This window comes from Lygodium microphyllum, chromosome 1, assembly GCF_053477565.2.
Source record: "Lygodium microphyllum isolate KBCC chromosome 1, Lygodium_microphyllum_v1.1.10, whole genome shotgun sequence".
Lineage (NCBI taxonomy): Eukaryota > Viridiplantae > Streptophyta > Polypodiopsida > Schizaeales > Lygodiaceae > Lygodium > Lygodium microphyllum.
In genome coordinates, this window is record NC_141135.1 from 143,684,141 (window position 1) to 143,708,282 (window position 24,142).

The 24,142-nt window shown below is 36.4% G+C and overlaps 1 protein-coding gene across 3 annotated transcripts in view; it reads right to left on the reverse strand.

The window, feature by feature from the left end:
• Window positions 1–3,959: 3,959 nt before the first annotated feature.
• LOC148041765 (uncharacterized) overlaps window positions 3,960–24,142 on the reverse strand; it is a 39,244-nt gene continuing 19,061 nt past the window's right edge. The window contains exons 2-3 of one of the 3 annotated variants that reach the window (XM_087682258.1): window positions 10,418–10,486; window positions 3,960–4,532 (exon numbers count right to left, since the gene is read on the reverse strand). In XM_087682258.1, the coding sequence (XP_087538384.1) occupies window positions 4,065–4,532; window positions 10,418–10,486 (537 nt within the window). In that variant the 3' untranslated portion in view covers window positions 3,960–4,064. Of the gene's footprint in view, window positions 4,533–10,417; window positions 10,487–20,547; window positions 20,782–24,142 lie in introns of those variants that run through there. The other 2 variants (XM_087682262.1, XM_087682266.1) reach the window with 2 other exon arrangements.

The following is a 24,142-nucleotide window of genomic DNA, read 5'->3' on the forward strand; positions in this document are numbered from 1 at the left end:
AATTCTTCTTGGGAGAAGGCTATGCAGCCTAGACTTTGACTCATTGTAGAAAAATTGTACATGGGATTTGATTTCCCTTCCTAGCAGAAAACATGCATCACCATACAAGTGGATGTATAAGCTGAAGAGCATCCCTAGTTTTCCTAAGCTAGCATATAAGGCCCTTTGGTTGCAAAGACATCCTAAATAGGAAAAGGGATCTAAGTTTGATGAGATTTTTTCTCCCATGGTCAATATGACTATCCTTCGCTTGGTTTTGGCCTTGGTTGCATAGACTTGTATCAAATGGTTGTAAAGAGGTTTCAAATAGCAAAAGGAATCTAAGTTTGATGAGATCTTTTCTCCCATGGTTGATATGACTATCTTCTCTTGGTTTTGGCCTTGGTTGCATAGTTAGATTTGGGCTTGTATCAAATGGATATTAAGATAGTTTTTCTATGTGTAGACCTACATGAGGACATTTGTATGCAACAGCTAGTGTGCAAGTTGAGGAAGAATCTCTATGGACTTAAGCAAGCACCTAGAGAATGGTATCGTAATTTTGATGCCTTTATGCATTCACACTCTTATTCCCATTGTGCTATGGATCAATGTCTCTTCACACAGAAGGCTTATGATGGTAGCCTTATTATTTTGGTACTCTATGTTGATGATATTCTAATTGTTGGGAGTGCTCATGATGAGCTAGATGCCTTAAAGACTCAACTCAAGATGAGTTGAGGACATGGGGCATGCTTCTCATATACTTGATATGCATATTATGTGCATTTTCTCTCTAAGGACCTCCTTGTTGTTGCAGAGGAAGTACATTCATAGGATACATGAGCAATTCCATATGCAAGGTGGTAAACCTGTTAACACCCCTTTACCTTCTCATGTGAAGTTCAGTTAGGCAAATCGTCCTTTGTTAGATAATGAGAAGGCTAAGATGGCTAACATTCTATATGCATCCATGAATCTGTAGTAGCCAACTTGGGTGTATGCCATGATCGCCTATAGACATGAAATAGCATTTGCAGTGGGCATTGTGGCTTGCTACATGGTAATACCTAGATGGTGACATTGGAATGCTATGAAGGGTGCCATGTGATATCTTAAGGGCATTGTAGACTTGTAGCTTCACTATATTAGCTAGGATACTAGAGCCGTGGGTTACACTAACTCAGATTATGCAGGACATGCAAATAGAGTCCATCTTTTCACCTTTGCTAGAGGTGTTTTTTATGGATATCTAAGGTGTAGAAATTGGCTTGTTTACTAGTGAGCTTGAGTACACTGTAGCCATTGAGACTTGCAAGGAGGCCCTATGGTCAAAGCATCTAGTTGTAGGTCTTGGTATTACTTCTATGACTTTTACCTTGCATTTGAGGGATGAGGTAGTTAGGGATTGGACTACAAAACACAACATTTTAGTGTAGTGGTTACTCATGGTCACAAGGCCATGGGGTTTGGATTGTAGGGTCTAAGAGTGTGCTTGAGTGTGACACAGCTGCTATCAAGCCCAATTTAGGTCGTCTTAATATTCTACCTTCAAATTTTTTTAAATCCTAAAAGAAAAAATTTTAAACTTCAAACAATAATGTAAGATGGCTTTGACATAAATGAACCAAGAGCTTATTCAACCAAATGTGATAAATCTTAATTATTATCTACATAACTAAGGGATGATGCCCTCTAGCCAAGCACTCATAATAATAGCACAAGTAGCACATTAAACTAGAAATACGATAGATGAGACCCCTCTCCTCTTTTACTAAAAATAAGGTGAGAAAAGGTGGTAAAATCAATTATTGACAAGTCTGAATTTACATATGCACTTGGGTAGTTCTTGAAGTACTATTTAACAACCTAAACATCCATTTACCTTGGCAAGCTTATCTAGATTACTCAAGAAAGTGTTTTATGAAGTTTAGAGAATAATGAGTCCCCCTCAACTCTCTTAAATTCTAGTTATTAGGTGAATGATGTATCACACTATGGTGTCTTATGATAGGTTCAAAATGTTCAGCATTAGGTTGAGGTGGGATTAATTCTAAAATAGCTATCTTTGATTAGGTACAAGGATATTTAGATAAGTCATGTATGCCTTAATCTTTAAGGATTCATGGATATCTAGGCAAAAATTGAGAGCTAATTATCTTTTATGTTGGCTGTATGTAGAGATCACATAGACCTAGTATTTGAGTGGACTAAGTAATTCTATCATGCCTACAAAGCATTGAAACTAGCTTTTCCAATGACAAATTGTAATATTTTCTTCCATGTAATGAGATGGAATGCACAATTTATAAGAAATTGCACTAATATTTTTTGTGCTAGCCAACAATTTGTTAATACAGGCAAGGAAGGAGGATATCTTTGCTAATCCTTTAACCAAGCCTCAAAATAGACTAGTAATAGATTTAATACATAATTGGCCTAATTCCCCTATACTAATGGTGATTTAATCCTCAAATGGATGGAAGATTTTACATGCTTTCTAGATTATCTATGACAATGCATGCAAGCTAGAAGCTACATGCTTTCTCATCTAGATTACCCATGTTGAAGTATGCAAGCTAGAATCTAACATTTTGGCTTATAACACCACCTAAATGAATAGTAAAGCCAAAATGAATGAGGAAAATACTACAAAAATGTGTCACATAGTAACTTGACTAAGACTAGATGCTAGCTATAGCAACTAGGAGCATTAGGATTCAATTATACATGGATTAATCAATATGATATCATTCAATTTAGCATTATTAATGGAGGTAGTAATCACATAATCATGCCAATAGAGTTATTAATAGCCCCATGACTACTAGCAATATTGGTAGATGATGGCCCCCTTACAAATGACTAGAAAAGCCTAGAACAAGAAATTTGGAAGAACGTTACCATATGAGCATGAAGAAGCATTATTCTTAGCTCTTTCACAACAATATTGTCAAAATGAACCTCTTAAGGAGATATGCTTTCTAAAATAATTCATTCTTAAATACGGTCAACTTCATGAGATTAAATTTGCATTTTTCAAGGATTTTTGCAAATAGATGCTCAACCCATAAGAGTCATACTTGGAAACATGTCCCAATTTGTAGAAATGTAAATTATCTTCCAAAATGTTGAAAATAGCTATTTTCACTGAATGTTGTTTTTCAATTCATGTGTTGTGGAAAACATTAAGTTCCTTTCACTTAGGAATTTCAATGCCCAATGGAGAGCTACCCCAATGAAGTACCAAATATGTAAATAAAAATGCATGTAAAAATGTATGAATCATGTAACAACCCATGGATGACAAGAAGCCTTGTTTGGCTTTATGTCTTAAGGTTCTACAAAGTAAGAATGAGTATACGTCCCATGATGTATCCATAGATCTTGATGATGGCAAAACCATAACGTTTAAGACATCTTTCCATGCTAAATATATTTTCCACCAAACCCTCATGTAACATGCTACAAAATGACAAAATAAAATGAATTTTGAGAGTAATGCTTCCACCCTACTCCAAGTTCCACAACAAGTTTTATATGGATTCTTCAAAAGTCTTTTTGTTCTAATAACAAATGAGCAACATATCGCTTTAGAAAACATCGATAAGATTTATCGAGAGAGTGGCAATATCCTTCAAAATTCATGCTTACTATTTATAATAGGTTGCAACAATTTATTCAACACTTTATGATGGGACTAAAAAAGGTCACAATGAAACCATAGGGATTTGAATATTGGTGTTCCAAGACTAGTACATTTCTAGAGATTAGTTACTCCCACTAAATGTTTAATCCAAATTTTTAATTGCTATAAAATATGTATGATGTGACATTATGGTTACTTCATGCAAAGTTAAATTTTAGTATAGAAGCAATGTAGTTGATGCCCATCAATTAAAAAGGTATTGAAAAGAGTGCATGATGAGAATTAAGATTTATTATATTGGATGAAAGATACTGAGAAGTGCCATATGTTGTTTATTGCATGTTGCTTGCATGTGCTACCTAACTTGAGCATACCTAGATTTGAATGAATTAGATTAAAAATACTAACAACTCATCTAGAAATTTACAAGTAGGTATCATGTTTTGGAATCCTTTTTCATAGATTTGAATGGCCAAGGCAACACATTTTTCTTTTCCCTTGAAGTTTTTGATGAGTTAATCATGTTCTCACAAAGCACTTCTTGCCCCAATTCCTTCATTTTCTTAATGATAGGCTTGAAATCAACATTGGTATGAATAGATGATTGCAACTTTGGAGGGTGGAAAGGACAATGCTTAATGTTGCTAGGTTGAGATATAGCAGTTTTTTCTAGATGTTTTCTTATTATTGAGGTTGACTTGTTCGTCTCCTTGGATGATGGAACTTTCCTTAAACCATTGTTTGAATGCACTAAAGCACCCTTATTTGAGGGTAGGCATTGTTGGGATGTAATCATCTTCTCCACCTCATGATGAATAGGCACATTGTCAATGGTGCTACTAGATCCTTTCACATGTGAGCTACTCTTGACTTGAGTAGTTACTATATTGTTTTGTTGTTTCACCTATAAAAGCACAAAAGAAATTTATTATCCCATAAAACCTATTTAAAAATGATGATCATACCACATCATATATACACATACACAAAGAACCTTAAAAGATTAATAAAATCATATTCATGCTTTGGTATGAGATATGTTGTGTGTATCCATACACAAGTCCATCAATAAATTTGATAACATGGATGTGCATGCATATATATTCATGTGTGCATGCATGCATGTTTGAGTGAGACATGTGAATAAACAGGCATATGATTGTTGAGAATAGATTTCTTGCACATTATCATATCATATATGAGAGAATATATAAAAGAGTTGTCACAGCATGGCTGCTAGTATCTCTCAAGCAAGGAGATTCTTTGGGTGGTACTCATTTGCCCATTTTTGCTTCTCAAAGATACATAAGAAAATGATTAGACTGGAGTTCATCATATGAGTCTTTGCACCATTTTCTTCACGAAGAAGGCCAAATTTTGTTTTGGATGAAATACAATTTTTTTGAACACAAATATGAGAGAATGGCAAGATCCTCTATTAATCCAATTTGTTGGTGGTCCCAAGAACTAGTACTATGAAAAGTTACATTGAGAATATTTTAGCACATAACAACCGAAAGTTGTTTATATGCTAATGAATAAGTATGTATAGAAGTAATAAATTGTGGAGAAGAGAAAGCCACTTCAAGAAAATGGTCTAAAATTATAGGAAGGCCTATCCATAATGAGCTTCATTTGAATATTGTTTTCTTCATGATAAGCTCAAAAACAAATACAATGGGTACATGGGATGAACTTATGCAAATATTTGATGCATGGCCAAAAACACAAAAATATAGTTTAAGATATAAGAATTTTGATGCATGGTCAAAATAATGCAGTACAATATAAGATTTTCAAATAGAGGGTAGCCATGTTTATACACCATACAAACATTAATTAATTCAAGAAAACACCAAAATAAGTTTTAAGATTTGAACATCTTTTGGTACATGGCCAAAGAAAATTAAAACATAGTATAAGGTTTGAAGATAGAACCATTCTTATACACCATATAAAAAAACTAATAAGCATATTGATTCACCTTTCCCTTCTCAAGGACATCAAGAAAATTTAGAAGAACCCTCAATCCCCCAAGTTTTCTTGTTCAAAATAAAGGAGACAAAGATTGAAGGAATATATTGATTGTTGCATAGAAGCATATTACACGAGTTTATCAATTTGGGATGTCATGACTTGGTACTTCTCTAGGGCACTATGGATGATGGGATCTAGAGACTATACATCCAATATAGCAAGATATTTTGCCAATAGAGTCCTCTCAAAAACCTCACTTAAGATCACTAGTTTGGTAGAAAAACTCACCATCACCTTTGAGGATCCCAATGCAATTGATTAGCCTCTATGTGAAAGTGAAAGAGGTGGCCTTTAAAAAAGCTATGCAAGAATGTGGATACAAGTATTCAATTTTTCATAGAAGCATATTATACGAGCTTTTCAATTTGGGATGATGGGATCTAGAGACTATACATCCAATAGCCACATTTTTTGTCAATAGAGGTCCTCTCAAAAACCTCACTTAAGATCACTAGTTGGTAGAAAAGTTCACCATCACCTTTAAGGATCCCAATACAATTGATTAGCTATGTGAAAGTGAAAGAGGTAGCCTTTAAATAGGCTATGCAAGAATGTGGATGCAAGTAACATATTATAAATCACTTTCTTTTCCTTTCATCTCTATCACCAGTCGTGCATGTGTTAACTAGACTTTTCTAAAGTCTAGAAAGTCTATTTATCCTTTCTAGCAAGCATGAGGAATAAAGAAAGTATAGTACTATGTGTGGTATTAGATTTCTCACTCATAGGTTACTATGTGTGGGATTACCTTTCTCACTTATAGGTTGATTAAGAGGTTGGTGTGGAAGCCTCATTGAGAAGTATTACAAGGGTTGTAGGCTCTTGCATTAGGTAATTCTTCTACTTATTCTCATCATGTTTATCTCTACAAGCTTCACTTCATAGAGCTAGCTTCAAAGCCAAAGGCTCTCACTTACACTAAGTTTGTAGTGTCTCTAGAACGATACATGTATTCTATATAGTTGTATTGATGGCAATTTATTCTTCCTTTTTATTTGAGACTCAACATAGCCACACTACAATCAGATCACTTCATGCCAATCTAGTAACTCTAGTAAAGTTCATTTGGAATTTAATGTTAAGAGGGTGTTTCTTTCATTATAGAGATGACTTGATATTGTATGCCTATGGAAGGACCTTGTATCTTCTCTACTCTTCATCAAAAATCATGGTGAGGAGCCAACAATTAAGAAGCTAACTACACAATCCTTTGGCCTAGAATGAAGTAGGATATCCATAGGTATAGGAAGAATTGTTTGATGTGTTAAAATTCAAAATCGATACATCCAAGCTAACAAGAAACTTTGCTCTACTACGCATTTTGGAGCCACATTGGGAGTACATATTAAAAAAATGTTGGTGGCTTATGAAAAAGATGCTTCTAGAGTGATTGCTTCATTGAATAGATTTGACCAAGCACACTTGCACTCCTAAGTTAGATGCACATGCTTTGGAGCTTGCCCATTTCTTCTATCAAGGTGTCCAAGTTGCATGGCATGCCACAAAGCATCATATAAATTGTTGATATCAAGTGTTAATTCCTTTTGGAAAGTCACACTTTATGGTCCTAATATAAGCTTTCCATCCTCGAATAGATTATCAAATAGAGATCATGAAAGACAATGATAACTAGAGAACAATAATCCCTTAAGGATCAATGAGTGCTTTAGAAGGATTACATACCATTGATGAGCAATCCATCAATGATATTGTTCAATCCTCAACCACACATACTTTAGCATTAAATTTTTTGCAAGTTATTAGTAATTGTGGTATCCCAAACATAGAGTAATACGTAGTCATTACATATGGTGGTCCAATCCATTCTTAACATGGTTTCAATGTTGAAATAGGTTGGGCAAGACATTTGAAAGGCTCAATAAAAGCATGCTAGGAAAGTTGATAAGCAATACACATGATAAACTATTGTTATCTTCTTCAAGATTTGTGAGATTGTCTTAAAAATTCAAGATTATCCACAAGGCTTGTACCCTACAACTAGGATTCTTCTATATTTTGATGGAAATTGGTAATGATTCCTACAAGTCCAAGTTGCTAGCCAACTAGAAGATACATATGAGCTTTGATGCAAGTATTTTGGTAAAGTGCTACTCCTCCACTTCCTCCTTCCATTCCACATTAAGATTCAAAAATTCGTAAGCTTCAATGCAAAGTGCAACCACTTCCTCCTTCCAGCCATATCAAGATATACAAACATTAAAATTGAAGATAAAAGGATGGAGGAAAATAGAGGATAGAGAACTCAATTCATAGCTTTGTTATCAACATTGTTTTCAATGGCAGTCACAAATAGCCCTCCTTCACAAGCAATCACATTGTAACTCTAAAGGAAAGAGAAAACAGGGGTGTAAGATTTGATTTACCTCTCAACCATGTAGCTTTATTTCATTACTACACGAGGGTCAAGTAGTTCAATATCATAGCAGAAATAAATGAACTTTTCTAAACACCTTCACATGCAAACTATGATATAATACATACACTTGACCCTTAAACCTTCCAATTACAAGTTGAATCATCTTATAGGACTCCATTCTAGTTGAAATACACATATTGTGTGATAATCCACTATCTAATTCCAGAGTTATTAGTGAGGTATCTAAAAAAAAAACTAAGTTGATGAAAAGGTTCTTGATATCAAAAAACAAGTGCCCCTTTAGCTCATACGTATGTGGTTGAAATAGTAGCATGGCTTGATGAGAGCCTATTTTTGTAGGACACTTAAAACCTTCTTTAGACACACCAAAAGGTTGTCTTTGAGGACATCCATATCTAAATGAGGTACAATGCTACCCCCTTATTTCACACCAAAAGCCAATGTTTGAGTGTTATGGATATAAAGTAATATAGCAAAAAAAAAAAGGATAGTAAAGACTAAAGTTCTTGTGGGCACAAAGAAATAGGCCAAGAACAAGATCAAAATCTAGAGAATTTTGGTTTCATAAACAAGTTAACAATTTGCTAATAGTTGTGCTAATTGTGATGTCCTAGACTATAGATCAACTAGTTTATAATTCACTAGATCTAAGACCTAATAATCATAGCATCCATTATTTCATTCTTACAAGTCTCCCACCTTGCTCTCTTGGGTATTCTCCTTATCTATCACTAGCACTATTGTTGTTTTGTTCATTCTCTCATGTTATATCCAACCACTTCACTTTTGATTTTTCCCTCACTATTGTTTGGGGGCATCAATGTGTTGAGGTGTTCCATAAGTGTTAACTATATTCTCTATCTCAAAAACTTGTATGTATAGTCATGTATATCTAGCTTTTTGTAACTAATGACACCTTTAGTCAAGGCTATTAGTAGAAGAGATATTGATTGGCTCTACTTGACAAATAAGTTTAGGCCCATCAAAATATCAATTGCTCACCTGCACAATCACTCTATGGCTATCCTGTATTGCATCTCAAAGAAGTTTTTCATCTATCATACACCTAGAACTCCACATTTGTAAGTATAGGGTTGATTTGTTTCGTTTTCACAATCACTCCATGGCTACTCTATGTTGAATCTCAAAGAAATTTTGCATCTATCAAATACCTAAAAGTGCATGTGTTCTTACTATTGAATATTGTTGCTTCTATAAAATCAAAAGAAAAAAGGAAAGTTTATTGGATACACAAGTGCATGATTGTGAGGAATCATCTCTTATAAGTAGATTACCCTTGCTACTACTACAACTTCATATCTAAATTAAAAAATGACATGCTAGTGCTCTTCACATGATGTAATGGGGATAACAACCAAGACTTGACAAATACATGCTCACTAACTTGCCTGTGGCTAGATTTACATAAACATGCATGACTCAACATCATCTTCTTTATCTTGTTCCTTGATTTCTCATGATTTTGTTTTACTTAAGTGATAACCTACGCGATTTCTCTATAACAATTAAGAATACAAAAGCTTTTTCTATCCTCCATATACCCCATCCTATAATGTATACTAGACTTATTATACTTATGAAGATCAATAACTTTTTCTAGTTTAGTTGCAAACCTTGGATGATTCAATAACATTTGTTATTTTCTATTGAATCATGGGGGTGAAGCTAATAAATGTTAAGATTTCTATCTCTAAGTGAAATGTGGTTGCTACTACTATAACCTTCAACATGTATATTTAATGTATAGCATTGGAAGAAGGCTGCTAGAACTTTTCACATGGCTACACAAGAACAAGTAGGTCTAAGCTCAGCTCTAATCGCCTTTGAATGTTGCTTCTTGAATACACTCTTTCATTACAAAAAGTAATCACTTATAATGTGACCTCTTTATATCAAATAATATAGAAGCCTATTGTCACATTTATTATTATGAGAATAGTTCTAGTTCACAAGTGCAATTAAAGTCTTTCCAAGTTGTACTATTACAAAAGGTCATCATTATTGATCTTATTTCAAACTCACTTTTATGGTGGAGCCAATTAATTTTGTTATTACTAAATCACTAATAAACAATAATAGCAATTTGTGCAGCTTGATAAAGAATTTATGCATGTAATATTGATGTTATAGATTAACTTTTTGACAATGCCTAAAGTTGCACAATTTAAATCAATCATGTAAATAGGTGTTATCAAAAATTGTATTAATTATCAATTTCTGGCAATATAATAGCATATATACTTATCAATAACATTTGTATAACATGAACTTCAACCTCTTTATCATGGTCAAGGCATGCATGAATGTTGAGGAAAAAATGAGTTAGTATTCACCTTGGAATATTGATCAATTTGTTCATCTAGTTTAGTTCTCAATTCTTGCACACATTTCAGTAGGGCAACCTGAAATTATGTAACACAATCTTTACAATAAAATGAGAACGTGAATAATGTTGTGGTAAAGCCAATTTCAACAATGACAAGGTAAAACCAAGCTATCAAGTAGTCGTACATAAGCATGTTTGAAGAGTGAAAGAAAATGGTAGAATGTTTCAACTAATGCATAATGCCAACACTATGGCAAATTGTATAAAAGTATCTAGCTTTATATCTTAAGTATAAGAACTTACCATTAATTGCTATGGACCTTGTAACTCACTTCGAAGACTTGGGCTTTTTTGCATAATCCTCTAAAGCCCACTAATATATTTGATTTTAGTAGATAAAAGTTATCTACTTGTTCAGGGTGGAAGAGCCTATCACCAAACAAAACTAAGTTCCTACTTTTCAAGAAAAATGTGAGCAATACAACCTAGATTCTCAATGAGGCCACATTCATATTTCTACTAGTATTTCCAAAAAGAGCAATCTTCATGGGGCATAGAATCATGCAACTTATTAGGTTAGGATTCAATAGCACACATACACTCACAGTTACAGTGAACAAGTGAATAGCAAGAGAGAATAGAGAACTGGAAAGTCGCATCCACTATGAATTTTATGAAAGTAGAATCCCTAAGGTACCAAGTACAATACCTAATTATGGGTGTTCACACAAGGAAAACCCCTAAAGTCACATCCACTATGAATGATATGAAAGTAGAATCCCTAAGGTACTAAGTACCATACCTAATGATGGGTGTTCACACAAGGAAAAACCTTTCTCCAACTAAAAGGTAAAAAGTGCTAATGGATAAGGGAGTATTCATACTGTGGAGAAGCGTGAAAAGTGTAACAAACCCCCCTCAAGTGAATGATTTGAATGTATATTGGAAATAGGCATATCAATCCGCCAAATGGTATCAAGCCTAGAGCCTTATGAAAGGCTTTAAACTTCTCTCTAGAGAGAGCTTTTGTAAACACATTTGCCAAGTTTTCATGTATAGGAATATAAATCAAGTCAATCTCCCTTGCATGGAGCCTCTCTAACATGATGATAATGCATCTCAATGTGCTTAGTGTGAGCATGAAACATTTGGATTCCATGCAACTGCCATGGCATTCTAACTATCACTATAGATAGGAGTGGGTGACTACTATCCCACACAAAGATCAATCAAAATGTGTCTAAGCCATACATATTCCAATGTAGCTACAAATGCTACCCTATATTTAGCCTTATAGCTAGAAATGGACATTATAAACTGCTTCTTGCTCAACCAAGAAATACATGAATCACCGAGCATGAAAGAGTTGCCACTAGTGGACACCCACGTGTCAAGACAACTAGCCCAATCATTGTGTATGAATGTTTGCAAGCAAAGAGAAGTGCCTTTAGGATAAAAATGGCCAATGTCTGAGTGTCTTTAAGATATAAAAGACATGTTTCACTACTTGCCAATGTGTAGTACTAGGGCTATGCATAAAGCATGCCAATTGAGAAACCCTAAATTGAATATCCAACTATGTATTTGTCACAACTCTATAGAAACAGAATTTGTATCCTTTTTCATTAATTTGTCTATATAATGATTTCCTTTGCACTAATTAGATATAAAGAAAAGTGCATTGGAGCTGGCCACTGATGAGTGGTCACAGGTTATGGTGGACCCACACGGTGGGTTAGAGAAAAGATAGTTCACACTTCCACCTATATGACCCGATTGGGCGCCTGTGACTAGAACTCACGCATATCAGGGTTAGACTCTCACACAGAAAGGATTGATGCCTTGAAGTGTGGGCTAGATCCACCAGAACAGACAGTTACAATCAACAAGATGGCATGATCATGAAATGCTTGTATAATGTGCATGTGTGGGCTAAAAGGTTGAAATGCACATTTCTTTGCATAGGAAAGTCACATGAAGATTCGGATACCATTTTTGCGATGTACATGGAAAAAGCTTTCATATGATACCCATATTGGGGGGGGGTCCCTAAATTCTAGGAGATCCCTAAATTCTAGGAGATCCCTAAATTTTAGGAGCCTCGAATTAGCCTAAAAATGCTAGTCCTAAAAAATAGGGATGTCATTCTAAAAATAGTAAGTTCTGTACTCTGACTGTGCTTACTAAATTTGGTTGTTTCTATTCTTGACAGTATTCAACCCAAAAAGGAAGGCCATAGAGAAGAGACAAGTGTCAAGACACTTGTCACACAAGTTTCCAAGTGTCCCACCACTTGTCACATCTCATGACATGTGGCTGGACACTTGTCTTGTGCTACTCCACTTTCCCCTTTTGTACTAGCTCTCCCCTCTCCTATAAATAAGAGCTCGTTTTTCTTCATTCAACATCATTTTTCTTTGCTGTAAACTCATGTAAAGAACCCACAGATAGCCAGAAACTGGCCCCATCCATCCCCATCATCATCCCCCACTTCTCCATTATCAAATTCCTCCATATTCTCTCTTCTATCACTGTTGTTTTACAAGACAGCAAGCCTGTAAATTCATTACAGCACCTCCTTCTTGAGCTCTTTCTTCCATTTTAGCTACAAGAAGCAAGCCCTATCCATGTACTGCTGATCAACGATGGAGAAAGGCTGAATTCCCCTTTTTCTTCTCTCATACTGTAAAGAAATCAGTTTTTATCATTGCATAATAGATAATGCATGTGTGTTTGTACATCTTTGCATGATCTTGTGAGAGTGAGAATTACTTCTTCTCACTCTCAAGTTGATTGTAACTGAGCTCTTCCCTAAGGGACTTGGGTTGAGCAGAAATACATTCCTTCGGGGGGGGGGGATGTTGCCCATCTTCAACCCTCAATCTTGTCTCCATTACCTTTACATTTTCATGGCTGTAATTTTGTGAGTAATTTTCACTTTCAGCTTTAAGTGTTCATTCTCTTTTATATTAAGTCTCGAAAACAAGCGAATATCATAATTGTTAAGCATACTACGTTGTTCGGGGCGTTTACAGTGGTATCAGAGCTTTGGCTCGGTCCTCACCCCCAACACTGGTAGTGCTTACAACTATAAGTTTGTTTGTTTTCAGCCCTTGCATTGAGTGCTTGAGCATATTTTTTTTCTTTAGTCTCAATGGATCAATCGAGTGCTATCCTTCAAGCCATTCAAAGTCTTAGAGAGGAGAATCAACAAATTCGTGAGCAACTTCTCAAACTAGAAAAAGTTGAGAATCCCAAAGAATTCAAGGAAAGAAGACCATCTACTTCAAGGAGACAAAGCCATACCAATGAAAGGAGCCGATCAAGAAGTCCAACTACTTCTAAGAGGCAGTCCCATTCTACTTCAAGACAAAGAAAGAGATTGCGTCGAAGCTCATCCTCTTCTTCAAAGTCATCTGGCGCCTATTCTGATGGATCCTCTTCTAGTAATGAAGAGTCTCACCCTTCTCGTGGAATACCTCATCATCGTCAAAGGCGTCGACATTCTTCACCCTCGTCTCCATCTTTATCCCCATCAAGCACTTCATTATCTTCAACCTCAAGATCTGAGCATGGACGAAGGCATAAGAAGAAGAAGAAGACTAAGTCACTATCTCAACTTGAAAAGAAGATCAAGTTCAGTATGTATGATGGTTCCCGAAATCCTGATCTTCTTCTGAAGTTTATTCGTTAATTTCAAATTTTGTATGGTCGTGACAAGTATAAAGAAAAAGAAAAGATTAAGTTTGCAGCTTTACATTTAACCGACTTAGCCCATACTTGGTGGACGGGGTTGGAATATGATCATGCTGCCCCAAAATCATGGCGGTCCTTTGTTCACCTGATACAAAGCCAATTTCTTCCTGTTCATTTCAAAAGAGATGTAAAAATGGAATGGGATCGGCTTTGGCAAAAGAAAAATGAGTCACTTGGTGACTATATCAAGAGATTTTGGGAGCTACTTTTGAAGGTTCAACATTTCAAGAAGATCAGTAGTTCGGAAAAGCTTAGGAAGTTTCAAGGAGGTTTGCATTTTAAACTTCGTACTGCTCTTAATCATTATCATTGTTCTAGTCTCAGGGAACTCATTGACCATGCTGAGATATGGGAAATGGAGCACAATGGCAACAAATCATTCCAAAAGCATGATAAGAAGAGAGTAGCTGATAATGAGGAGTATTCAACCCCAAATGAAGGACAAAAACAGTGGCAAAAGCAGCCATCAAATCAAAAGAAGATGAAGCCTTATGCACCTCCTAATGCTCCTCAATTTCGCTCCAATCTATACCCACAAGCAAAGCAACTTTCCGAAGAAGAATAGCAACGCTTCATGAAAGAAGGGAAGTGCTTTAAATGTGGACAAACAGGCCACATAGCAAAGCAATGTCCAAACAAGGGACAAAGCAAGATTTCTGACAACAAGCCTAAGTCGCCAGTGAAAATCAATGCTATCAGTGATGTAGTTGCAAACACAACTCACACTCCAGAGACGCGCAAATTATTAAAAGCTTGGGGACAGTTGCAAGGTAAGCAAGCACTATTCTTGATAGATCTTGGGGCAAATGAAAATATCATTTCCTTGCAATTAGCTAAAGAGCTTGGATTAAAGAACGAAGAGATGGACACTCCGGCAGAAGTTCGCCAAGCTTTAAATGCTGATGAAGGTGACACAGTGAAGACTGTGATACCCTACATTGGCAAGCTCAAGTTTCAAATTCAAGGCTACAGTGACGAAGATACCTTCTATATCAGAGACCTTGATGGTTGCGATGTGATTCTTGGCATGCCCTGGAATCATAGAGTAGATTCAACCATCTTCTCTCAGAAAAAGAAGGTAGAACTCACCAAAAAAGGCAAGAAGTACGAGATCCAAGCTAGAGTTTCTGGAGACACCATACCTATGGTAAGCCATATGCAAGTCTCTAGAGCAATTAAGGATTGTGTTCAATGTTGTCTGCTTTATGTCACTGATGTAAAAGATAATATGAATGCTGAAAACCAAGAGCAACTTCAGCTCTTGGAAAAGTATAAAGATTGTTTTTCGGAAGATCTTCCTTATTAGCTTCCCCCAGAAAGTCCAGAAGACCATCATATTGATATTATCCCGGGTAGTTCTCCTCCTAATATAGCACCATACTGTGTGAGCCATCCTCAACAAGAAGAAATCAGAAAGCAAGTCGAAGACCTACTCAACCGTGGGCTAATTAGGCCAAGTAGCTCACCATTTTGTTCACTGGTTCTTCTTGTTCAAAAGAAAGATGGCACATTCAGGATGTGCATTGATTATCGAGCCCTCAACAAAATCACTGTGAAGAATCGGTTTCCTATTCGCAGAATTGACGACATTTTGGATCGTCTAGGAGGCTCAAAGGTTTTCAGCCGCATTGATCTAAAGAGTGGTTACCATCAAATTAGGGTAATACCACAAGATGTACACAAAACTGCTTTCCGCACTTCATATGGTCTTTATGAATTCTTGGTGGTTCCTTTCGGATTAACCAATGCACCAGCCACCTTTAATCGAATGATGGAGCGCATCTTTAGAGAGCATCGACAATATGTCGGTACTTTCTTTGATGATATTCTTGTCTTTAGCAAGAATGAAGAGGAGCATCATCGACACTTGGAAATTGTTCTACAATTACTACAACAAAATCAACTCTTGGTAAATGGTAAAAAGAGTGAATTTTTCATGCATAAAATAAATTACCTTGGGCATGTCATCTCTTCTGAAGGGATTCAGATGGATCCTGAAAAGATCAGGATAATCCAAGAATGGCCTCATCTTCGTGATGTACATAAGGTGCGATCGTTTCTTGGCTTATGTTCTTATTACCGCCGCTTCATCAAGCATTTTGCACATATGGCTTCTCCACTTCATGACCTTACAAAGAAGAAGATCTCTTTCCAATGGAAGGAAAAAGAGAATGTAGCCTTCACAAGGCTGAAAACAGCTCTTACTTCTGGACCTGTTCTTATCATTCCAGATCTGGTAAAACCATTTGTGGTGGAAGCAGATGCTTGCGGTGATTGTATTGGTGCAGTGCTAAATCAAGAAGGCCATGCCGTAGCCTTTGAAAGCCGCCGTCTAAATGATGTAGAGAAAAGGTATGACATTTATGAAAAGGAGCTCTTAGCAGTGGTTCATGCTTTAAAGATATGGAAACATTATCTTTTAGGCAATTACCGATCATCAAAGCTTGAAGTATTTCAAGACTCAAAAGCATTTGCAGGAGAAACATGCAAGATGGGAAAATTTCTTGTCTATGTTTCATTTTCAAATTATGTACACTCGAGGGAAACAAAATGTAGTTGCTCATGCACTTTCTAGAGTGCCTCACATTGCAACTATTACAATGGCTCATCATGAAGATTTTCAAACGATGAAGAATACTTATGATGAAGATACTGATTTTACAGCAGTTTGGTCAAATTTACAGCAAGGAGGTTCTCATCCAGATTATTCCATCAAAGACGGTTACCTTCTCATGAACAATCGCCTTTGTGTCACTCTTCCTGTTCGACAAAAGGTGCTTAAAGAAAGTCATGAACCCCCTTATGCAGGGCATAGAGGGAGGGCAGCCACTCCAAGTGCAATTGAGCGCTACTTTTATTGGCCAACATTACGAAAAGATACACATAACTTCATTGAGGCTTGTCTGGTATGCCAAAAATCCAAATATGATAGGCAGAAGATTCCAGGATTGTTACAACCTCTTCCAGTGCCCAAAGATCTATGGGAATCTATCACAATGGATTTCATCTCACGTATTCCAAGAACACCTCAAGGTCATGATATGATTTGGGTCATAATTGATAGATTCAGCAAACAATCACATTTTATTCCATGTCATAAAACATTGAAATCCGCACAAGCTGCAAGACTTTTCATTCAACATATCTTCAGATTACATGGTATGCCTTCTGAGATCATTTCAGATAGAGACTCCAAATTCACAAGTAACTTTTGGCGTGCTTTATTTGAGAATTTGGGAACCACTTTAAAGTTCTCCTCAGCTTTTCATCCTCAAACTGACGGCCAAACAGAGGTGATGAATCTCACTCTTTTGGATATGTTGAAAGCTTATGTTAGTGAACATAAGTCACAATGGGAGAAATATCTTCCATTATTGGAGTTTGCTTACAACAATACAGTGCACTCATCCACAGGGAAAGCTCCAAATGAAATAGTACAGGGTAAAGTGATTCCTCCTCCAATTATTCGCACTAAAGATAAGATTTTTGCTGCCGATGAGTTTGCTTCAGATTTAAAAACCGCAATGGATCAAGTTCGAGCCACTATCAAAGTTGCCCAAGAGCGACAAAAGAAGCAAGCAGATAAATGAAGAAGACCTTTGGCTTTTGAAAAAGGTCAATATGTCTTGCTAAAGTTTGATAAAAGCAGGCTCAAACAAGGTTCTGGTCAAAATTCATCTTTTCCAAAGCTCTCCAGTAGATACTTTGGACCCTTCAAAGTGATTGAGAAAATAAATGAAGTTTCTTATCGACTTGAGCTTCCTGCTCATTGGAAAATACACAACGCTTTTCATGTAAGTTTGCTAAAACCTTACATAGGACCAGAACCAAAGGAACCCATTACTGAAGATCCCCCAGAAGTTGAAGAAACAGAGCAACTCTTGGAACCTGAAAAGATTTTGTTTCTCAAGGATCGAACCACGAGAAGTGGCCTTGTGACACGAAAATTCTTACTAAATTTCAAGAATCTACCCACAACAGATGCACAGTGGGTAGATGAAAAATTCATGAAGGATTACCCAAATATTCTACAGCAATATCAAGAAGCTTTTCAGCTGAGGACAGCTGAATAAAAGCAAGAGGGCTGTCACAACTCTATAGAAACAGAATTTGTATCCTTTTTCATTAATTTGTCTATATAATGATTTCCCTTGCACTAATTAGATATAAAGAAAAGTGCATTGGAGCTGGCCACTGATGAGTGGTCACAGGTTATGGTGGACCCACACGGTGGGTTAGAGAAAAGATAGTTCACACTTCCACGTATATGACCCGATTGGGCGCCTGTGACTAGAACTCACGCATATCAGGGTTAGACTCTCACATAGAAAGGATTGATGCCTTGAAGTGTGGGCTAGATCCACCAGAATAGACAGTTACAATCAACAAGATGGCATGATCATGAAATGCTTGTATAATGTGCATGTGTGGGCTAAAAGCTTGAAATGCACATTTCTTTGCATAGGAAAGTCACATGAAGATTCGGATACCATTTTTGCGATGTACATGGAAAAAGCTTTCATATGATACCCATATTGGGGGGTCCCTAAATTCTAGGAGATCCCTAAATTTTAGGAGCCTCGAATTAGCCTAAAAATGCTAGTCCTAAAAAATAGGGATGTCATTCTAAAAATAGTAAGTTCTGTACTCTGACTGTGCTTACTAAATTTGGTTGTTTCTATTCTTGACAGTATTCAACCCAAAAAGGAAGGCCATAGAGAAGAGACAAGTGTCAAGACACTTGTCACACAAGTTTCCAAGTGTCCCACCACTTGTCACATCTCATGACATGTGGCTGGACACTTGTCTTGTGCTACTCCACTTTCCCCTTTTGTACTAGCTCTCCCCTCTCCTATAAATAAGAGCTCGTTTTTCTTCATTCAACATCATTTTTCTTTGCTGTAAACTCATGTAAAGAACCCACAGATAGCCAGAAACTGGCCCCATCCATCCCCATCATCATCCCCCACTTCTCCATTATCAAATTCCTCCATATTCTCTCTTCTATCACTGTTGTTTTACAAGACAGCAAGCCTGTAAATTCATTACAGCACCTCCTTCTTGAGCTCTTTCTTCCATTTTAGCTACAAGAAGCAAGCCCTATCCATGTACTGCTGATCAACGATGGAGAAAGGCTGAATTCCCCTTTTTCTTCTCTCATACTGTAAAGAAATCAGTTTTTATCATTGCATAATAGATAATGCATGTGTGTTTGTACATCTTTGCATGATCTTGTGAGAGTGAGAATTACTTCTTCTCACTCTCAAGTTGATTGTAACTGAGCTCTTCCCTAAGGGACTTGGGTTGAGCAGAAATACATTCCTTCGGGGGGGGGGGGGGGGGGGGGGGGGGGGTGTTGCCCATCTTCAACCCTCAATCTTGTCTCCATTACCTTTACATTTTCATGGCTGTAATTTTGTGAGTAATTTTCACTTTCAGCTTTAAGTGTTCATTCTCTTTTATATTAAGTCTCGAAAACAAGCGAATATCATAATTGTTAAGCATACTACGTTGTTCGGGGCGTTTACAGTATTAGACAAATACAATAGATAACCAATAGCTTGTTGATAAAGAGAAGCATCAAATGGATCTTCTGCATCCTTAAGTGTAAACTTGTGGCCTATCTCAATCGGGGCTTACAATCTTGCATCTAAAAATGCTCAAGGTGTTGTCCAATATAATTAGACTATCATAATATATTGCTCCCCTCAACTGTGTTAAACTATATACCAAGATAGTAGTGCAAGTGGCCAAGGTCTGTCGCATCGAAAGTGTGTTACAATTTAGTGTTTAAGGCTACAATATGTATTTCATGAGGTCCTATTAACAACATATCGTCCATATGAAGAATGAGAATCAAGAGGTTATCCCCATCTTTGTATACATAAAGCATGCTTTCAATGTGTGAATTACTAAAGCCAAGAGCAATCAAATATGCATGTACTTTTTTGTATCGTGTCCTAGGCACCTACTCCAAATCATACAGGGCCTTATGTAACTAGCACACTTGGCTCTCTGAGCCTTTCTGAACAAAGCTAAGAGGTTATGTAACATAAACCTCCTTGTGAAGATCAACATTCAAAAAATCAATCTTTACCTTGAAGAATGCACATGCCAATCAAAATGGGCAGCCAAAGCATGAAATTGCAAATTGTAGTCATACATGAAGTGGGTGCAAATATCTCATCATAGTCAATCCCATACCGTTAGGTGTACCCTTTGCCAACAAAATCTACCTTGTAGTGATTAATGTTACCATCAAATCATTTTAATTTGTAAACCCACATTGTACCTATAGCACTAATAGTCCATGAAGGGCTAACCAACATGTTCAGCAAATACCACATCTCTACTAACTAAAATCTTATTTGTGGAAATTGGTACAAGCGATACCCTTTACTTTCTGCATTGTAACCAATGAAAATGCATTTGTCAACCTTGTCTTACAATTTATGTCCTCATGGCTATGGCACCAAAGCATATGCCAAACAACCAAAGACAGAAATGTGTAACACCATTGATTTCTAGCCATTCCAAGCCTCATAAAGCATGCATTTGACAACCTTGTCTTACAGCTTCATAAAGCATACATTCAGTCTCCATGCTTTAGCTGGCCTACAATTAAGCGCATGCATTGCACACATAATAGCATTAAGCCAAATGTTTGAAAATAGCATACTGTGTGAAAGCATACAACATGTCATTTCCATCAAAGTGCAATTCTTTCTTTCAGCCACAATATTTTATTGAGGTGTGTAAGGCATAGTACATTGACATATAATGCCCCTTTAAGCCAAAAAAGAGTTAAAGTCTCATGACATGTATTCCCTTCCTCAATCTACACAAAGTGTCATCAACTTCATCCACTACTAGTTTTGGCCAAGAACAAGAAGGTTTTATAACATACAAACACTTCTGAATTTGTGTCTCAAAGCATATGTCCAACAATAACAAGTCATGTTATCAATGATAGTAAACAAAGTACAAGTATACTTCGATGGATTTGACACACATGGGTCCACAAACATCAATATACACAAGCTATAATTTTTTATTAGTACTCCTAGATCCACATTTGGAAAATGAAGCAAATGCATTTTTCCAACTACACAACGATCACATATATTATGGATAGGTGTTTTCAATGAGGAAGATTAAGCACCATATTTTTGCTTATCAACTGAAACAAACAACCATAATTAAGATGACCAACCGAGCATGCCATAACACAATGTCATCCATAATGGTGGCATCAATCTATAATGCATCCTCTAATGCTCTTTCCTCATATAGAATTAGCTTATAGAGGCCATTGTACAATGTGGTAGTGACAATGAGGGCATCTTTGTCACTACAATCATAGACACTGCATTGATCCATGTGGAATTTAGCCACAAAACCACCACATGCAATTGCTAAAATTGAAATCAAGTTTTTCTTTCCTAGTGGGCGAGATGCTAATTGAGATGCTTGAGGGCCTCCTACCATGTATTTGGCTCATATATGCTACACAATCTATTATGAAGGATGATACAAAGAAAGTAGAACGTGCAAGCCTTATATATCTTCTTGGGCCATCAAAGATAGAGTCAAGTGGAATGAACCTTGAATCATGCATTGTCTTAAGGAGGTAATGTGGGAGTAGAAGTCTCTACAAGTGGGTTAGGAGTGAAAAGTAGATGTGGCTGAGAAGGCATAAGAGATAGAGTATCATTAATGGTTGACTCATAACCATAGGTACTCTAGTGATTCAACTACAAAAGCATGGATCACACCATATTCATCACAATCAACTTCATACACTCAACTACTCCATTTAAGAAATATACAGGTGAGCTAGAGGTGAATGCTATGTTCATGTAAAGACTAGAAGAAGTTGTGAGAGAAAAATTTGCCACTAATGTTATTCCTTTTTGTTTCTAAGCAAACACCCATCTTGTTGGTCACTTGCCATAACCATGTAGTAGTAAAATAAGCAAATGCTTCAAAATTTTGTAGAAAATTATTCATGCTTATCAAGAATAATCATTATAACAAGATTATAATATTGAGAACCTTTTACGGACGAAATGAAAATACTACAATCAAGTTGAACCAATCATAATATCCCCACATCTCTATGAATAGAATGTTGCACGAGTTTGGTTTTGTTTTTCCCAATTAACATGGTTAGCACATGTTAGGAGCTAGTTTTAGGCATGAGAGGCTATCAACCATATATTATATAGACACCTCATATAGAGACTTGTAGTGGGCTTATAGCCAACAAAGCCTAACCAAAAGCACCAAAAGCACTCTTCATTGGAAGGAGCTTTAGTTGTAGCTAAGACTTACATATGATAAAACTTAGAGGTCTCACTACTTGGTTGGAGAGTACATCAAATAGATGCCATTAGGTTGCACCTCACCTTTAGCTATCAATAGACCAACAATGTTATCAATAATCTTGATTGTGGTCTCAATGAAGAAAACATATTTCCCTAAGAGGCACAGCAGCGAACAAAAACAAGATTTTTCCCATATTTTCCCAAGAGGCAAAGCTAGCAAACAAAAACAATATTTTCTCCTAAATGGGTGGCAAAGTGAACATTGTCTACCATAGTGAGGCTCAAGCCTTAGCCAATGTTAAACTTGACTATCTGAATGCCTTGGATACCAAGGAGTTATTCCCACAATGGATATCTCCAACTACAAGATCCTACTAAATGAATATGTCTTTAAGGGGAGAAATGTGATGTATGATTCTACTATCCAAAATCCACTTGTTCATATGGCCACATATAAGAGTGGATTGAATCTCTACAAAAGTAGAAGATGCACCAAAAATCATCACATAGATATGGACCAAGCTCCCACCCTCATGAGTCTCTATAGAGAGTCCTACAAACCAATCCAACATACCCTTCGAAGTCGAGAAGGGTAAGGACTATGAAGGATGTCTAGTAGTTGTATGACTTTGGGACTTCAAGGTCCTTTTCAACCATCTAAATGTGAAGGGATTAGACTATTGAACCACTCACTTTCACTTGGGGCTTTGAGGGTGGTGGGGGGGAATCTGATACCAAAGTAGGATGGATTTTGGGTTTTATACCCTTTACTTTATATCAATGCTAACCATCAAAATGGTCGACTTCTAGTAGTGCTCACAAAATGCATTTTTCTTTGGTATGCTTTGCTAACCCAATTTTAACACTAATTGGAAATTGGTGTATTCTCACATAGTCTTTTTACTCTTGTTGTTATTTCCACTCGCTTTCTCCCATTTTGAGGGGATGAAACATAGGCCTATCTAAAGATGGCAATTAGAACTTCTTGTGAACTTGGTCGAGCAACCTCGTAAACTGCAATAGTTGGCACATAAATTCATAGAAGCAAACAACTTATCAATTTTTTTTAAGTATAAAACTTAAGTAGATACCTTGTTTAAGAATAGAATGACTTGGTCATCATCTAACTTGGGGGATCTAATGGTGGTGAATTCAACAGTTTATCACCAATATTTTACCAATTTGATATTAAACTCATCCCTCTTGATAATTTTGAGATGTTGGAGCTCAAAGACAGGATTGATGCAATGGTACAATAATGGGTTGCATAACAATTGATTAATTGTATCCAACTCTTAAATGAAAGATGAAGAGTGGAATATGGGTAGTTGGTCCTATACGAACTTAACTATGGCTATAACATTACAACTCTCCAAGAGTATATAATCTCATATCGAAACCGTTATGAATCAAGTGGGGATTCCTACCTTAAAGAAGGTCCAATATATCCTAGGATTCCAATATACATCACATAAAGTTAGACCACATTGTGTAATCCTACTTGTTAAATACAAGGCTTTTCACTAAATGCATTATTTGATGTAGTGATAGAGCAAGAGGAATGAGATGATGAGTAAATGGGTGGCAAAACATAATGTTGTTGCAAAACATGGTTTAAGCTAGAAAATGAAGATCGACTATGGGGAAAA